General features: G+C 29.9%; 1 protein-coding gene across 3 annotated transcripts; it reads right to left on the bottom strand.

Moving 5' to 3' along the window:
• Nucleotides 1–12,000: 12,000 nt before the first annotated feature.
• Nucleotides 12,001–15,501, bottom strand: LOC103485514 (E3 ubiquitin protein ligase DRIP2-like). Of its 3 annotated transcripts, XR_536865.3 has the most exons (6): nt 15,161–15,501; nt 14,019–14,069; nt 13,094–13,144; nt 12,493–12,565; nt 12,257–12,377; nt 12,001–12,156 (listed from the first exon to the last, which is right to left on the bottom strand). XR_536865.3 is itself a non-coding variant. In XM_051081938.1 (3 exons), the coding sequence occupies exons 1-3, from the start codon at nt 13,174–13,176 to the stop codon at nt 12,303–12,305; spliced, it is 231 nt and encodes a 76-aa protein (XP_050937895.1). In that variant the 5' UTR covers nt 13,177–14,012; the 3' UTR covers nt 12,001–12,302. The 3 variants fall into 3 exon arrangements, 1 of the variants encoding a protein (XP_050937895.1); XR_007819357.1 differs by lacking the exons at nt 14,019–14,069; nt 15,161–15,501 and adding an exon at nt 13,421–14,012; XM_051081938.1 differs by lacking the exons at nt 14,019–14,069; nt 15,161–15,501 and having other exon boundaries at nt 12,001–12,377; nt 13,094–14,012.
• Between the last annotated feature and the right edge of the window lie 1,869 nt (nt 15,502–17,370).

Raw genomic sequence — 17,370 nt, forward strand, 5'->3', positions numbered from 1 at the left:
AGTCGTGAAATTCATATTAAATAATGTCTTCATACACTCAGATATTATCCATGAAGTTGTCTGTCTATCAGAATTCTTTACATCGTCAATAGCACATTTATGAACATTATAAAACTTTCGAACAATCCATAAAGAACTCTTCTTATAAATAGAAGATCTAAGAAACCATTGACAAGAAGTGTCTTTGTAAGAAAGTTCAAGAGAAGTTTGATTGGAGCGGACAGTCCTAAACTCAAAATTACGTTAAATAGCAAATAAATAAATAGCTTTCTTCAAGGCATCTTTACTGCTAAAAATTGAACCTTCTTTTATGTAGAGGTCTACAGCACACGAATCCAAATCTACTAAGTCAACGACATTAGATGGGAAATTGAAAGTTTTCGATAAGGAAACTGAAATAGGAAAATTTGATGAATATGTAGGGAATATCAAGAGAATTTGTAACAAGAATCAAAACAAGTTGTTTTTTATATGCAAATTTAATTCACATACAAAAATTAGAAATAAATGAAAGAAACTCTCCAACAAATTGAATATCCATTGACCTCTTACCTCTTTCGCGACACGAACTGATCAACATCATCGATTATTTAATCTTAATAAATAATAGATTCGGAGTCGCCACCAACCATATTAAGGTGTGATTGGTCACAAAAAAAAAACATTGGTCTACTTAAATTCAGATTTAAGGTTCAAATCAATTCAACCTTGATTGGGAAAAATCCAAGATTAAATCTAAAAAATTTAGCCAATTGAACCTTTAAAAAAACCCAAATTAGATCCAAAATTAAATTAATAAATTATTAATTTAATTACCTTAGTTTACTAAACTTGACTAAATAGAGGTTGAAAAATCATCTAAACCTTGCCAAAAGGACGAGTCATAACTAAAACTGGTGATACGGTGGCGACAGAAGGTTATGTTAGTGAAGAAGATGAAACCTTTTTCTTTTTCCTTTTCTTTTCAACTTAAGCATTCCAATGTTATTTATAAACCCAAATAATAACAATAATATTTTTTATTATTATTTTCTTTTCCTTTTAGGATATATATAAAATACCAAAATATACATATATCTTTATTCTCATTATCTTTCTTCAAAATGATTAATTATCTTCTATAATAATTAATTATTATTTATCTTTCTCCAAAATAACTAATTATCTTCCACAATAATTGATTATTATTTATCTTTCGTGAAAATAAATATCCTTTTATAGATAATTATCTTTTTTCAAAATATAATTATTTCCTTTTTTCTCCCTAAATAAATATCTTTTCTCTAAAATCAAATCATCTTTTTCTTAAATAATTATATTTCAACAAATATAATTATCTTTTCCTTTCCTATAATATATATATATATGTATATATATCCACGTATACATATAATTATCAAATCTCCAACAAAATTTTTACTCTACAATGTAATTAAATCACATTCATAATTATTTAATTTAATTCAATCTCAACAACACCACATGCCAAAACCTCTTAATTAATTAAATATTCATCCAACAAATATTTTAATTAATTTCAATTCCCACAAAATCAAATAATTCTTATTGAATGAATTCAAAATAACACCCAATAAATTAAATCTAATTAAACAAAACTAAGATAATTAACTCCAAAATTATCTTAATTTTAGGGGCGTTACAAGGTGTTACAACACCCATAAAAATGGTTACCAAAATTTATCTTTTAAACTAAATTAAGATTCACAAAACAAAGTTTTTTATTTGGTTTTTTTTTAAATGTCTCATGGTAATCAATTCACATATAAAAAAAAAAGCTAAACATGAAATGATAATTATAGGGGTGGCATGAGAGCCATTAGAAAAATAGAATTTATTCTTTTTGTTTCAAAAGATTTTTTTTATTCACCTCAAGAATACCAAAAGATCGAACTTTGATATTTTGATCTCCATAATAGGCGTTTAATGGAAAATTTCATATATCTAAAGAATTAATAAATTCCAAAGAAAATATTACTTAGTCCCATTTTAAAATATAAAATTGTTGATATACTTTGTTTATAAACAGTTTATGAATTAATTTTTCAAAATGAGAAATTTCATGTATTTATGAAATTTAAATCATAAATCCATAAATGAACATTACTTATTTCCACTCTCAAATTTTTATATACATATCGCAAAGAAAAATGAATTTTTCATACATTTTGCAATTATCGAAATTGAAAAATAAATAATAATAATAATAATATAATAATAATAGCAAAACATGTGAAATATGACAAATGCAGGTTGGTATATAAAACAGTTGACAAATGATTTGGCAAATAATACAACAAAATAATATACAAGTTGGAAAATAATATACAGATTGAGAATAAATATATTTTAAATAATATAAAATAATATATATGTTAAGAAATAATATAGGTTTGGAAAATAAATACAAAATGTAATATGCAGATTGCGAAATAAATATCAAATCTAATAAACTATTCTCTCTTCACAAGTCGAATCAATTAATTTCAAACATGCAACATATTTAATAAACAGTAAACAAAAAAATTAACAACAGCCAAATTAAAACCTAAATTTAACAAATTCAAATTAAACCTTAAATCTAACAAATATAAATTAAACCCTAAATCTAAAAAATTTAAATCAAATTTAAATCAATTAGTTTAAACCTAACAAATTTAAAGAGCAAAATAAATTCAAATGACCTAAATCTCCTAAATTTGAAATTGAATTCAATTGGCTTAAATCTAACAAAATAAAGAAGTAAAACAAAGGTAGTAAACTCAAATGAGCTAAATCTAACACATTCGAACACATTGAAATCAATTGGCCTGAATCTAAATTTGATGCAACAATAAATTCAATTGGCCTAAACCTAACAAAATTAAAGCAAAATAAACTCAAATGAGCTAAATGTAATCAATTTGAAGCACATTGAAATTAATTGGTGCTAAATTTGAAGCAATAATAAAAGCACAATAAGCCCAAGTGGCTTAACCCTAATCCATAACAAAATTAAAGTCACCATAAAATCAATTAATCAAATTCCAACAAAAACAAATTTGAAAAAAATACACTATTTACAGTCTTAAAAAGGAAGGGAAAGAGAGGAAATTAAAAAAAAAAAAATTACCTTTGAAGAGTAATTTGACATAATAGTTTCCTTAGCTTTTTTTCAACCTTTTCAATTGATCTCAATCTAACATATTCTCTAAATAAAATCTTTCTTTGTTTTTACAGGGCAATGAGGGTATGTTTTGAGAGTGGAGAAGTGGGAGAGTGACGGAGAGGAAAAAATCGTGGCAGAGAAAATTGGGTGAGTTGATAAAAAATAGGGAGAAGACTAATACTCTTTTTTTAAAAAAAAAATAAATTCAAATTCAAATCCAACTTTGAAAATAAAATAAAATAAAGTAACTAAATAAAATAAAAAAAGTAAATAAAAATAAAAAATAAAAATAAACAAAGGATAAAATGTTGTATTTATAACCTCTTCGAAGATACCTCCCCATTGGATCAAAAAAGATTGCTGTAGTTTTTGGGAGAAAAATGACAGGATTGAGGGAAGAGTTTTGCCAAAATGAAATTTAGAGAGAATTTTAGTAAAAACTGGAGTTGGATTGATTAATTTTGAAAAGGAAGTGGTTAGTAGAAAAAATAAAATATAAAAACCGTTTTGTTGTTTTGAAATAAAACAATTAACCATTAGTGTTATTTTGAAATATGAAAACCGTTTTGTATATTATTTGTTAGTCATTCGTTGGGATTTTCTAATTCAAAAAATAATAATTTGATTATTTTGAATTCAATTAAGGTTATTTTAAAATAAAATTTGGTTGAGATTCTTCTAAATTTAAAATAATAATTGTTTATTTTGAGATTCAACTAATTAATTGTTATTTTGGGATAACATAGCATTTTTAAATCTTGAAAAATAATAATTTTTTATTTTCAAATTCTATTAAGTTTATTTTTATATAAAATCTATGGTCGAGATTATCCAATTTTAAAAAATCTTTGAGATCCTTAAATTTTAAAAAATAATAATTTTTTTATTTTGAAATTTAATTAAGGTTATTTTTATATAAAATCTATTGTTAAAATTCTCCAATTTTGAAAAATTGTTGAGATTCTCACATTTTGAAAAATAACAATCTTTTTATTTTGAAATTTAATTAAGGTTATTTTGATATAAAATCTATCATTGAAATTTTCCAATTTTAAAAAATAATATTTTTTATTTATCGTTGAGATTGAAAAATAATAATTTTTTATTTTTTATCTATTGCTGACATGGTTAAATTTTGAATCTAAAAATAATAATTTTTTATTTTAAAATTTAATTAAGGTTATTTTGATTGAAAAATGTAGGGAAACTTACATATATTTAACAAAACACCAAACTATTTACGACCTGGGTAATAAGTCATAAAGTTAGTCATTTTTTAAACATTCCAGGTTTGCCATTCCATCTTTCTTCTCTTCCTTGCGATGAAAATTGTCTTATTCCTATTGCGATTTCTTTCATCGTCTTTCGTCTTTTCCTTTTTTTTTTTTTTGCAATTTCTTTGCACAACCTTTCTTATTTTTCAATTCTTTTTTTTAAATTGTTAAATCTTTCCATCGTCTTTCTTCTTTTCCTCTTTTTTTTCTTGCGATTTCTTTCCATCGTCTTTCTTCTTTTCCTCTTTTTTTCTTGCGATTTCTTTTCATCGTCTTTCTTCTTTTCTAATTTTTTGATTTCTTTCAATCGTTTTTTTATTCTTTTTTACGTCGTTTAATATTTTCATCGTCTTTCTTCTTTTCTGATTCTTTTTAACGTCGTTTAATCTTTCCATTATCTTTCTTCTTTTCTTTTTTTCTCTATGATTTCTTTCCATCGTCTTTCTTCTTTTTGTATGTCGTTTAAATTTGGATAACCAAATTTAAATGAACGTGAACAAAAAAATAGAAAAATCTGAAGCATATTGTGTTGCGACGTGATCGCAACGCGGAGCGGCCGACATCCCAATCATTTAATCTTTAATATTTAAAAGGTTTGGAGTCGCCACCAATCATATTAAGGTGTGATTGGTCACCACAGAAAAATTAGTCTACTTAAATTCAGATTTAAGGTTCGGGAGTCAGTTGTGTGTAGAGAAGATATTAGCACCCTACAACACCCATAAAAATGATTACCAAAATTTATCTTTTAAACTAAATTAATGAGGTTCACAAAACAAAGTTTTTTTGTTTGATATTTTTTAAATGTCTCATGGTTATCAATTCATAGCTAAAAAAACTAAGTCTGAATTGATGATTATATGGGTGGCATGAGAGCCATTAGAAAAATGGAATTTAATTTTTATTTAAAAAGATTTTTTTATTTACCTCAAGAATATTAAAATATCAAACTTTGATATTTTAATCTCCATCATGGAAAATTTCATGTATCTAAAGAATCAATGAATTCTAAAGAAAACACACTCAGTCACATTCTAAAATATAAAATTGTTAGATATACTTTGTTTAAAAAATAATTTATTAGCTTTTAAAAATTGAGAAATTTCATGTATTTATGGAATTTTAACAATAAAATCCATAAATGAACATTACTCTTTCCCATAAATAAAATATAAAATATAAAATAGTTGGCAAATATGACAAATAATACAACCAACAATATATGTTGCCAAATAAGTTGGAGATAATATCTACATATTCAAAAATAAAATATTGGAAATAATATAGTACATTAGAAATATATAATGTTTGAGAAATAATGTTTGGAAAGTAAATAATATACAGTGTCATTCAACCAATCTAATCAATCAATATCAAACATATTTAATGAACAGTAAAAACAACCAAATTAAACCCTACATTTAACAAATTTTAATCAAATGGCTTACTTTAAATCAAATTTAAAGCATAGGTAATTTGATGTAACAATTTACAAATGACCTAAACCTAACAAAATTAAAGCACGGAAGCAGATTTGATGTGATAGTATTCCTAATAAAATTAAACACAGTGACAAATTTAATGTAACACTATTCTATTGGTATTCAATTGGTTTAACTTAAAGAGCCATAATTGAGAGAAAAATAGATTCGATTGGTCTAAACTTAACAAAATTAAAACACCCTAAACCTAAAAAAAAAATTAAACACCAGCCAACAATATCCAATTGGTTTAACCCAACAAAATTAGAATACAAACTAATGAGAAATAGACTTAATTGGTCTAAACCTAACAAAATTAAAATACCCTAACCCTAAAAAAAATTAAACACAGTAAAATTTGAGGAAGGAATAAAATAAATTTAACGAATTTAAAACAAATTAAATTTGAAGAATAGAAGAACAATCTAAAAAAAACTTACCTTTGCTGAATAGTTTTTTTTTTTTTTTTTTTTTTTTTTTTTTTTTTTTTTTTTTTTGCTTTTCCGCTTTTAATTGATCTCTCCTTCTTCAAAAAAAAATCTCTCATTCTCTCTTTTTTTTCTATGTTTTTTATAGGGCCCTGAGATGGTAGCTTTTTTTTTAAGATTGCAAGATCATGAAGATTGTGTTTGTGATAGTGGGAAAGTGGAAAGAATCGTGAACAGGGAGAATCGTAGAGAGGGAGGATCGTGAAGAGAGAGAATCGTGGAGAGGGAGGGAGAAAATCGTAGGACCGGAAGTGGTTGAGAGAAAACAAAGAAAAGATATGAAATTTAATTACTGTTTTCTTTTTTTTATATAAATAAATTCAAATTCAAATCAACTTAATTTAATAAAAATAAATAAATAAAATAAAGTAATAAAGTAAAGTAAAGTAAATGTAAAAAATAAATGGCCAAAATATGGTATCTACATCGTGTATAAAAGTAAACGATCGTTAAAAAAAACCATCAGTAGACAAATCTAAACGATCGTATACCAAAATAATTAAAAAAATCGTTTAGCCAAATTTAAACGATCGTGTAGACAAATCTAAACGATCATATAAAAAAAAATAAACGATCGTGTAGCCAAAGAATTTTAAAAAATCATTTTAAAAAATCGTTTAGCCAAATCTAAACGGTCGTGTACCAAGTTTTGAAAAAAAATCGTTTAGATTTGGGCACCTAAATTTAAACGATCAGATCTAAATGATCGTGTAACCAAATTAAACGATCGTGTAACAAAATTAAACGATAGAATTGAAAAAATAAGGTTAGTTATATCTTAACAATCGTGTACCAAACAATAGTCAAATACAAATCTAAACGATCAAATCTAAATGATCGTGTAACCAAATTAAACAATCGTGTAACCAAATTAAACGATAAAATTGAAAAAAAAATTGTAGTCATATCTAAACGATCGCAAATATATTACGCGCACATTGTTGACAATGTAGTTGACAAAACATTTTTTGTATTTTACACGGTGGCCTCTGAGCTTTTTCCGTTTTCGAAATTGTTATATATAGTGTAAATACTTTGCCGTTTTTTTATATTTTTTAAAAGACTCGAAAAATGTATGGTTGAGATTCTCCAAAATGAAAACTATAATTTGATTATTTTGAAATTAATAAGATTGAATAAAGTTGTTAAAATGGTGAATCAATTAGTTGAGTCCCAAAAAATTAGGAAAGAAGTTATTATATGGATTGCTCTATCTCTGCCGCATCGAATATAATTAAAGGCTCCTAAATGTATAATACAAATTAATTACATAAATAATTACAGTCGAGGAATGGGGTATTTTGCTATTTTATAGAAAACCATACATGTGCAAAACCACAGTTTGCTAAAAATCCAAAGAAAAAGTAGTTTTGCCATTTTCCAAAATGACCCCTAAAAACGTTTCTATATCCCTTATTATTCTTTGAAAGAAAGGTTCATTGTGTAATATCCTATAACAATTTAGGCTATCATAGTTGAAAGCCCATTTTATTTTTGTGAGTGGTTTTGTTCGAGTGTAAATAGATTATCAATTTTTTCTATTTTTGAACAAATTCATTTTTTTAAAATAGACTAACCGTAATGGAAGATGGCTTCACAACATAGGATGGAAATTGGCTTACATCCGGAGCTTAGAACTGCTGGAGACGGTGAAGGAAAACCCTACTGTGAGCTCGAAATTGAAGATGGTTAACGACTGTGAGCGTTTTTGAAAAATTGTAGTAGTTTTCGCCGAATATATTGAAATTTCCATAAACGTGCAAATAATCCCCATTTTCACATGTTCAACATCTCCAATCCTTCATTTTTCAATTTTTTTTTCCGTTTACATTAATAAAATTTGGGTAATAAGATAAATTGGTCCATTCTTTTGTGAAAAATGTTAGCTCATTTAGGACTTTTACGAAATATATTAGAAAAAAAGGCCTATTGTGTAATTTCATATAGCAATTTAGGCTATTATACTTGAAAGCCCATTTTATTTTTGTGAGTAGTTTTGTTCAAGTGTAAATAGATTATCAATTTTTTCTATTTTTGAACAAATCCATTTTTTTTAATCTAATTATAATAGGTAGTAATTGTAGGGATAATAACTAACTGGATAGCAATTTTTTTTTTAATTGTAAATAGTTGCACTAGCCATAGATTTCTATGGTCAATGGATTCTTATTATCTATGATAGACTTTAACATATTTTTGCTATATTTGATTTTTTAAATGTTACTATATATAATTATTTTGAATTTAATTGTCATATTTATAATTATTTCTTTTAAGTACAAAATGAGAATTGAATGGTTCTCGAGTATAGGTGCCAATTGAGTAAACTCTGGATGTCTCTACCAAATTTCTCCCTTCACATTTTTTTCTCTTTGAAAATTTTCTTTTAACTCTTTATAGTTTATCTCTCGTACTTTTATATCAAATGTAATTCCTTTTAGTAATTTAATGACTCTAAACCTAAAACTACCTTAAAAAAAACATTGATTATTAAAAAAGAGAATTAAATTCAAATAATCTCTATCCGTACGAAACAAAAATTCATCACTTCTAAAAGTGTGGAATCAAACAATGAAATAATAACATAAAAATCTGTCCTTAATGAATCAATTTTTTCGAAATCACTATTGAAACTAATGCCCAATGGTTAATAACTAAAATGTATTCTCATTGATTAAATCTGATGGTAATCGAGAGTATTTATAATACTCTGTTATAGTACAATATCATCAAAACAGAATAACAGAAAATATGAAAAAATAATAACTAATTTTAAAACTGTAAACACATGATAATATCCTCCCTCAAACTGATGCACTTTAGGCTTAAGGCATAAGTTTGGATCGAAGAATGTGGAAGCAATCGGTAGTGAGAGGTTTTGTAAATATCAGCAAGCTGTTCTGTTGAGGGAATGTACAACAGTGTAATGTCATTTCGGACAACTTTTTCCCTTATAAAGTGAAAATCCACTTCTATGTGTTTGGTTCGACCATGGAAGACAAGGTTATGAGAAAGTTGGATGGCAGACTTGTTGTCACACCATAAATAAGGAGGTTCTCTTCCAAATATATGTAAGTCTCGAAGGAGTTGTCGAATCCAAAAAATTTCAGAAGCTGTTGTTGCAAGGGCTCTATATTCACCTTCTGTTGAGCTTCGAGATACAGTGGACTGCTTTTTGGTAGCCTATGATATGGGATTATCTCCTAGGTAAATGGTGAATCCTGTGGTCGATCTTCTATCAAGATTATTTCCTACCCAATCTGAATCTAAGAAAGCATTTACTCTGAATGGATTTTTGAATTATTTTTGAAGAGTATGCCTTTTGAAGAGGTTCCACTGATGTATCTTAGTATTCTTTTGGCTGCTGTGAGATGGTAAAGGCAGGTGAGTGCATGAACTGTGACAGTTTACTTACTGAGAAGACGATGTCTGGTCAAGTAAATGTGAGATATTTGAGGGCTCCAACAATAGTTCTGTAGGCTGTCGCATCTTCATTTGAACATGAATTATCTAGTTTGTTACTAAAGGAATGTATAGCAATTGGAGTATTACATGGTTTACATCCATTCATTCCAAACCTTTGTAGTACATCCTTAGCATTTTTTGTTTGTGTGACAAAGATACCGGATGAGTTCCTTAGGATTTCAAGCCCCAGAAAATATTTCAACATTCCCAAGTCAGTTATATCAAACTTCTGCTGCAGCTGACTTATTAGCACATCAATGTATGGTTGGTCATTGTTTGTTATTATGATGTCATCTACATAAAGTAGGAGATAAGTGGTAGATTTTCCAATTTTTCGAACAAACAATGAGCTATCGGCATTCGAAGCATTAAAGCGAAGTGTCAATAGGTGAATTGTAAAACATTCAAACCAAGCTTGAGGAGCTTGTTTGAGGCCATATAATGATTTTTTGAGTTTGCACACTAGGTTTGGTCTTGTTTTGTCAACAAAACCTTGTGGTTGTTGCATATAGACTTCTTCATAGAATTCACTATGTAAAAAGGCATTTTTAACATCAAATTGCCTTAGTTTCCATTCAAAATGTGAAGCTAAAGATAGAACTATCCGGACAGTAGGTTTCTTTACAATTGGGCTAAAGGTCTCTTCAAAGTCTATGCCTTCCTATTGATGGTATTCCTTGGCAACTAATTTTGCTTTGTGTCTAGCAATGGTTCCATCGGGATTTCTTTTTATTTTGTATACTCATTTGCAGCCAATGCATGGCTGTTTTGTTTGGTGGTAAATTGGTGAGTTTCCATGTTCCTTGTTTCAGTAGAGCATATATTCTTCTTTCATTGCATTTTGCACCTTTAGATGCTTAGGTGTAAGAGCTTGGTTCATTTTCATCAACAGAATTTTTGTGGAGATGTGTTGCAGCAACAAAAACTTTCTTCTTTGATATACCAGATTTGGTTCTGGTTTGCGTTGGATGGCCATTTATGATGGGTGCATTTGTGCGCATTTCAGTTTCAGCATTCGGTTCACTGTTTAGATAGGACTCATCTGTTTTTGAAGAACTGATTGTTGGCATAGCACTTTCATTACTCATACTAGGAATAGGTGAGGAGTCTTTTATGAATAGGGATAAAGGTATTTGATGGGGTTTTATAGATTTTGTATGGTTATCTTTTGTGGGGCTATTTTTGGGGTTATTGAGAAGGGAAAAACAGTCTCATCAAAGATAACGTGTCTAGATATGAAAATTTTTCCAATGCTCATATTGTAACACAGGTAACCTTTGTAGTCTAAGGGATAACCAAGGAAGATGCACTGAGAGGTTTTTGGTTGGAGTTTACGAGAATTGTATTGTTTTAGTAAAGGGTAACAGGCACAACCGAATATTTTTAGGTGTTTATAGTCAGGGGTTGATTGAGTAGACATTCAAAGGGTGCCTAATTTTGAAGGTTTTGAGAGGGGAGTCTGTTTATGAGGTATACGACCACTACTAAAAATTTGGGTTTTAACGACGCAAAATTTGAGTCATAAAGATATTCAAAGACACAATTTTCGCGTCATTGAAACCACTGTCAAGAAATGCTATTTAACGACACTTTGGAAAATGTGTCACTAAATATGCTTAGATGATACCAAATTGTCATTAATATGTTTACCTTGACGCAATATGTCACCATTTTCCATAACTCGACACTAGTATATTATCATCAATACCCTTACATTAACGCTTTAGATGTGTCACTATTATCTATACCTCGACAACATTAATATCTTTATATTGACGCTTTAAATGTCACCGTTATCTATAACTCGACACTAATATATTGTCATTAATACCGTTATATTGACGCTTTAAATGTGTCACATTTATTTATAACTCAACATAAATAAAATGTCATTTTTGGTTATTGACAACACTTACTTCGTGTCATGTTTAACTATCGTTCCATTACACATAATTCTTGTCAAGAAATGTGTTCTCACGGTTTCTCTTTAATAATGCTTATATGTCGACACTTGTTTAGTGTCGTTATTTTTCAATTCACAACACATTTTTCTGTCAGATATTTACTTATTTCAACATTTTACTGCGGTAAAAAAATGAAATCCATTATTCAACATTACGCATATATGCTTAAAAAGATCTTTATATTGATAATAGAAAATGTAACTTACATTAACAATAAAGGTTTTACAATAATTGAAAAGATAAATTAATTGTAATACATGTATGTGTGACTTATAAGTAGACTTGATCGATCTCACGGTCCAAAAATTCTTCAACTACCTGCAAATTTACCGAAAATGACCAATCATCCAAAGTGTGATAGCCTACAATGCACAAAAGAAAATTCACTTTAAAGTCAAATCATAGTGAAATCCTCTACTGATGAGTCGATCGATATCGGGATCTTTTCAGAGGTCGATGTTGTTTTATAGCCACAAATCAACTAAACTATGCAAATCTAGTGTGTGAACTACTGGATGTCCCATATGCTTGACTTCAACCTGCAAATATAAATCCACAAACATAAGACATAAAATGACAAGTCCAAGTATGAACAGGAAAGGCTCTTAGATTAGAGTTTCAATTAAACTAAAGAATATGAGATTTTGTTTTCACCTCCGATTCACTTGGGTGATCCAGCTTTCTCATAAGGTACTTCTGGACAAATGATATTGGCAAGTTTCTGCCCCTGTGAAAAAAACTAAAAATATAACAATATATACTTTGAATGAACTCCTAGTCAAGAATGGTATTTTTAAAAACCCAAACGTCCAGAGTAACAATCAAATAACTTAGTGCGGATTTAAGTCTTAACAATGGTGTTTTTACAAACCCAAACGCACAGAGCACCAAGCGAAGAAGTTAACATGGTCTAAGCATCAACAATGGTGGTTTTACAAATCCAAACATTCAGAGTGAGGAGCGAAGAAATTAGCAGGGTTTATTATCAACGATGGCACTTCTACAAACAGTTTAAGTATCAATTTTCTCACGTACACGATGTGTGCAAGCAAAGGTATAATTGAGACTTCTTGGTCTAAGATAAAAAATAATAACCATTTACAAAAGTCATGGAGAAACTTTTAGTTAGGCTGAAAGAAATAGACATGAAAGGTGCTTGTATACACCTTAGTAATATATGATAAAATTACTTGACATCTAAAATAAGAATAAGTAGGGGGTGTCTATATTGAACGAGTGTTAAAACTGAGTTTACTTTATTCTCAAATACTTAGCAGGAATTTGCGGCAACGATACATCTCCTTCCCTGGAACCAAAGATCAGTGTAAGTAGAGGCATGAGACTTGGTTAAAAAAAATTTCAACCACTAATACTACATAATCAGAAACATTGAACCCCTCCTTTTTCTAGATAATCTCCAACAAGAAAGAAGTCAAATCTCTTCAAATTCTCATTTTTTCTATTGTACGCCTAAAAGGCTAAAACAATACAGTGAAGTATAACTATATTTTTTCCCATCATTTCTCGTGGTCATGAAAAACTGGTAAGGCTGCATTAAACAGTAACGAACTCACTACAGTACCTGATGTTGCTAGTAAATCATAATAGGCACATGTCTCCAATCCCAGTTCCAATAACAACATAAGAAAAGGTGTTGCAGCAAGATGTACAGAAACATGAAGAAGCCTAATTATTACCCTTTTCCTTCTTGGATGTTCCTAGGAATAAATGTTACTACTACAATCAGTAATACAATAACACCAACTAAAGATACATATGACTCTCCCAGCATTTACAAAAAAGCATTCCACACGGTGCCAAAGAAACTCTTCAAGTGACCCAAAAATGAATCTTCTTGCAAGATGTGATCGAGCTTACACTAGAAGAAAGTTACGAAACTGGTCATCCACACAATTATGTACTGTCTTACTTTACTGAAAAGCCAAGTGTATTATACACTCCATTGAGTCTAAGAGGAAGTGAAGAATAAACAGTTCACCATGAATCAAACTAGATTAGTATGTGCTACAAATGGAACTCCACAATAGAAAAGGCTGGTTAAGTTACACAATATCCAGAACTAAAAACCTATCCCCTATTCAGGAAAACTCAAAAAACTCAATAAAATAAGAAATCAAATCAACAGATTATTGTATTATGAAAGAGGGAGAACGACATACCAGATACATAGCCTTTGGTTGTGCCCTCACAGAGCAGGTTTTTCCATCAAACTGTAAAATGTTATTAGGCAGTAAATTCCAATGTTATTAGGCAGTGAATTTCAATAATTTACAGCCCATCACAGAAAGATTTTGTTGAGTGTACATAAGCTAAACTGTAAAATGGGTGAGATAATTAATTATATCTTGAATGTATATAAGCTAAATAGTGGTCATGGATTTTGGTAGGAAATGCTAGACTGGAGGTTTTTGAAACTTCCCTTTAACATTTATCCATAGACCCTACTCATTGAGGATGTGATGATAAATAATTTAGAGGTTAACCACTCCTTTTTACAAAAAATGAAAAAAATAGTCGTAACTTTTTCTGATTCTAAAAAGAAGTCAGTTTGAGCCAATGGGTTGTAGAAACAAATCCAAACAAGGATTATATATATATAGATGGGAAAATTTGGGTTTTGTTTGGAAGGTGATCGAAGAAATAAAGTAAAGGTATTTCAACAAACAGTTTAAATTCAATCTCATATCTTTTATCTCTGTATTAGAACTACAATTAAAAAAAAAAAACAATAGACACACACCCTACAAGTCATACTCGTCATATTGAATTCTTTCTATGGCTAAACAAAAATACCCTAAACAAAACAAAAACACATACATACATATATAATGCAAAACAAATATAAGGCAAAACAAAAAGGCTTTTAACTCTTGAGACATATCATCAAACACCTTATAAGCATAAATCATTTGATTCACCAATACAAATATATTTCTCAATCTCCTCACACAAACGAACCACATACCTACCAAGTAGTACCTCAAACTCCAAACCCCAAAAAAAAGAAGCATCTAAAATAAAAATAAAAAAAAGATGAGATGTCTGTCAGGCCGCTTTGCAACTATTTTGAAGGAACAAGTAAGATTTGATGTTAATATTTAATCTCTCAACCATTAAACAAAAAGAAAAAACTTAACAAAATTTAACATCCCTTATTTCATTCCACTTTTTTCCACTTAAAACCTTTATTATTTTAAAAGACACTGCACTATATATTCAAGAGGATTCAAAATAGCAATCAAAGAACTCAAGCAAAAAAAATGTAAATGGGAGAAAAGAGAGTGAAGGGAACGAATCGTACGGAGGAGGGAGCGAGTAGAAGCAATACACAGCGCAGCTTCACGAAGGTAACCAGAAATTGATTTCGACAGCATTGCAAATGTGCAACGTTTCGACGACGGTTTCTAAAACACAAATCGATGGGGAATGGCATTTCGACGGGGAATCGTGACGACGATGCTATCAAGTTTCGACGACGAAGATTGGAGGACTGGGTTCAACGGCGACGACTGGAGAACTGTTTTGACAGCAAGGATTTCTTTTCAACTCGTCTGTTTTGCGATGCAAATGGAACGGTTTAGTGGAGATATATTGTTAGCGTCAATATAGTGGAGAGAGGGAAAACGTATTTATTTTTAAGAGAGGAATTCAACAATTTTTATACAGGTGGTTTTTATTTGAAAAAGTTTTTCATGACACAAAAATTTTGTTGACGTGAAAACTGTGTCAAGAAAACTTAAATTATGTTGAGAATTTTGTGTTAAGAAAAATTCATTATGTTTATTTTTAACGACACCTCATCCCACCCCATTCTCTTATTGTCTATCGTTAAAACCCATTTTTCTAATGGTGGGCTGTGGCAAAGGCAAAAGACCAGAATTTGGTTGGGATGGAGGCACGGGTCATTAGGGAGATGGCTACTTCTATGATATGGCGATGTTTTCTTTCGGCTACACCGTTTTGTTGATGAGTGTAGGGATATGACTTTTGGTGGGATTTTCCATTTGCGGTGAGGAAGGATAATAGGTCTTGGTTGATGAATTCACCTCCTCCATCAGATCTAAGAGTTTTGATGCGAGAGGAGAATTGATTTTCTACTAGTGGTTTGAAGTGTTTGAAGACATTTGTTACATCGGATTTTCTTTCTATGGGAAAAATCCAGGTATACTTGGTGAGGTCATCAACAAAGAAGACATAGTATTTGAAACCATTTATTGATATTTCAGAGGCAGGGCCCCATACATAAGTGTGAATGATTTGTAAGGAAAGCATGGTAGTAGAATATGAGTGGGAAAAAGGGAGTTTATGCATCTTCCCATATAAGCAATATTCACATATGCAGGTTTTTGTACAGGAGGGAAGGTTTAAGGAATGTAGAACTGTGTTTAATACTTGTGTGTAAGGATGGCCAAGTCGGTTGTGCCATAGGGTGGAGGAGATCTTGGAGGATGACTGGATTGCAGTATGAACAGTTGGAGAATTTTTTTTTATCTGAGACATATGAAGTGATTGGATAAAGTTCATTCACACTAGGGCCTTGGAATAAAAGGTTGCCAATAGTTTTGTCGTGAATGGTAAATTTGTTAGTATCAAAGGTGATTAAGCAATTGTTATCTTTGCATAGTTGATGAAGAGATAGTAAGTTTGTGGAGATGGTTGCGACATACATGAGATTTCGTAGTGAGAAGGAGGAGTTTAGGGTGTAAGGGAGCTATCTTCACCATTGTATTCATTTGCTATGGAGAGGTTTCCAAAATCTACAATAACGTGAGCATTGCATCCTGAATCTGCAAGCCAAGTATTTGAAGGATAGTTCTGAGTGTTAAGGTACTGTGAGTTTTGTTGGCAACCATGAGGGGGTGCTCTCCTTGATTGTTGTAGTTCATTTTGTTGTAGCAATCAAGTGTAGAATGACTAGGAGTTTTGTTGGGCAACCATGAGGGGGGTGCTCTCCTTGATAGTTGTAGTTCATTCTGTTGTAGCAATCAAGTGCAGAATGACTAGGTCGATTACATACTTGGCATTGAATGAACGGACGATTTCCAAAATCAGATTGTGCACGACCTCTCCCTTGGTTGAAGTTTGATCAACCTCTTCCTCTTCCTCTGTAGTTATTCTGTTGATGATTTAGTTGGGGTGCATTTCCAGGTGTTCGTGAGTTGGTGTTTTGATTTGCAAACATTGTTATTGGTTGAATTGAGATGTTTTCACGTTTGGTTTGTTTTTCTATTGCAGATTCTTCAGACTTTAGGAGGATGTGGAGTTCAGAGAAACTTACTGGTTGAGATCTTGTTCGCATTGAGGTGCGAAAGGCATTGTATTCTCTTGGAAGGCCATTTAGGGCATAGATTACGAGATCTTCATCTTCAACAATAGTTGCTACATTTGCTAACTTGTCTTCCAGCTCTTTGATTTTTTTGATATATAGATCCATCAGTTCATCTGGTTTCTTTAAGATTTTGTTGTAAATCTGATTTTAGATTGACAATATTTATCTTGGTATTTGAAGAG

The sequence above is a fragment of the Cucumis melo genome, chromosome 3 (genome assembly GCF_025177605.1).
Source record: "Cucumis melo cultivar AY chromosome 3, USDA_Cmelo_AY_1.0, whole genome shotgun sequence".
Taxonomy (NCBI): Eukaryota; Viridiplantae; Streptophyta; class Magnoliopsida; order Cucurbitales; family Cucurbitaceae; genus Cucumis; species Cucumis melo.

Coding starts and splice junctions, on each gene's coding strand:
- LOC103485514 (XM_051081938.1), bottom strand. CDS start 13,176: ATGCCTCTACTTACACTGATCTTTGGTTCCAGGGAAGGAGATGTATCG. Junction 12,566..13,093: donor GCTAAGTATTTGAGAATAAA/GTAAACTCAGTT, acceptor TTTTTTTCACAG/GGGCAGAAACTTGCCAATAT. Junction 12,378..12,492: donor ATCACCCAAGTGAATCGGAG/GTGAAAACAAAA, acceptor TTATATTTGCAG/GTTGAAGTCAAGCATATGGG.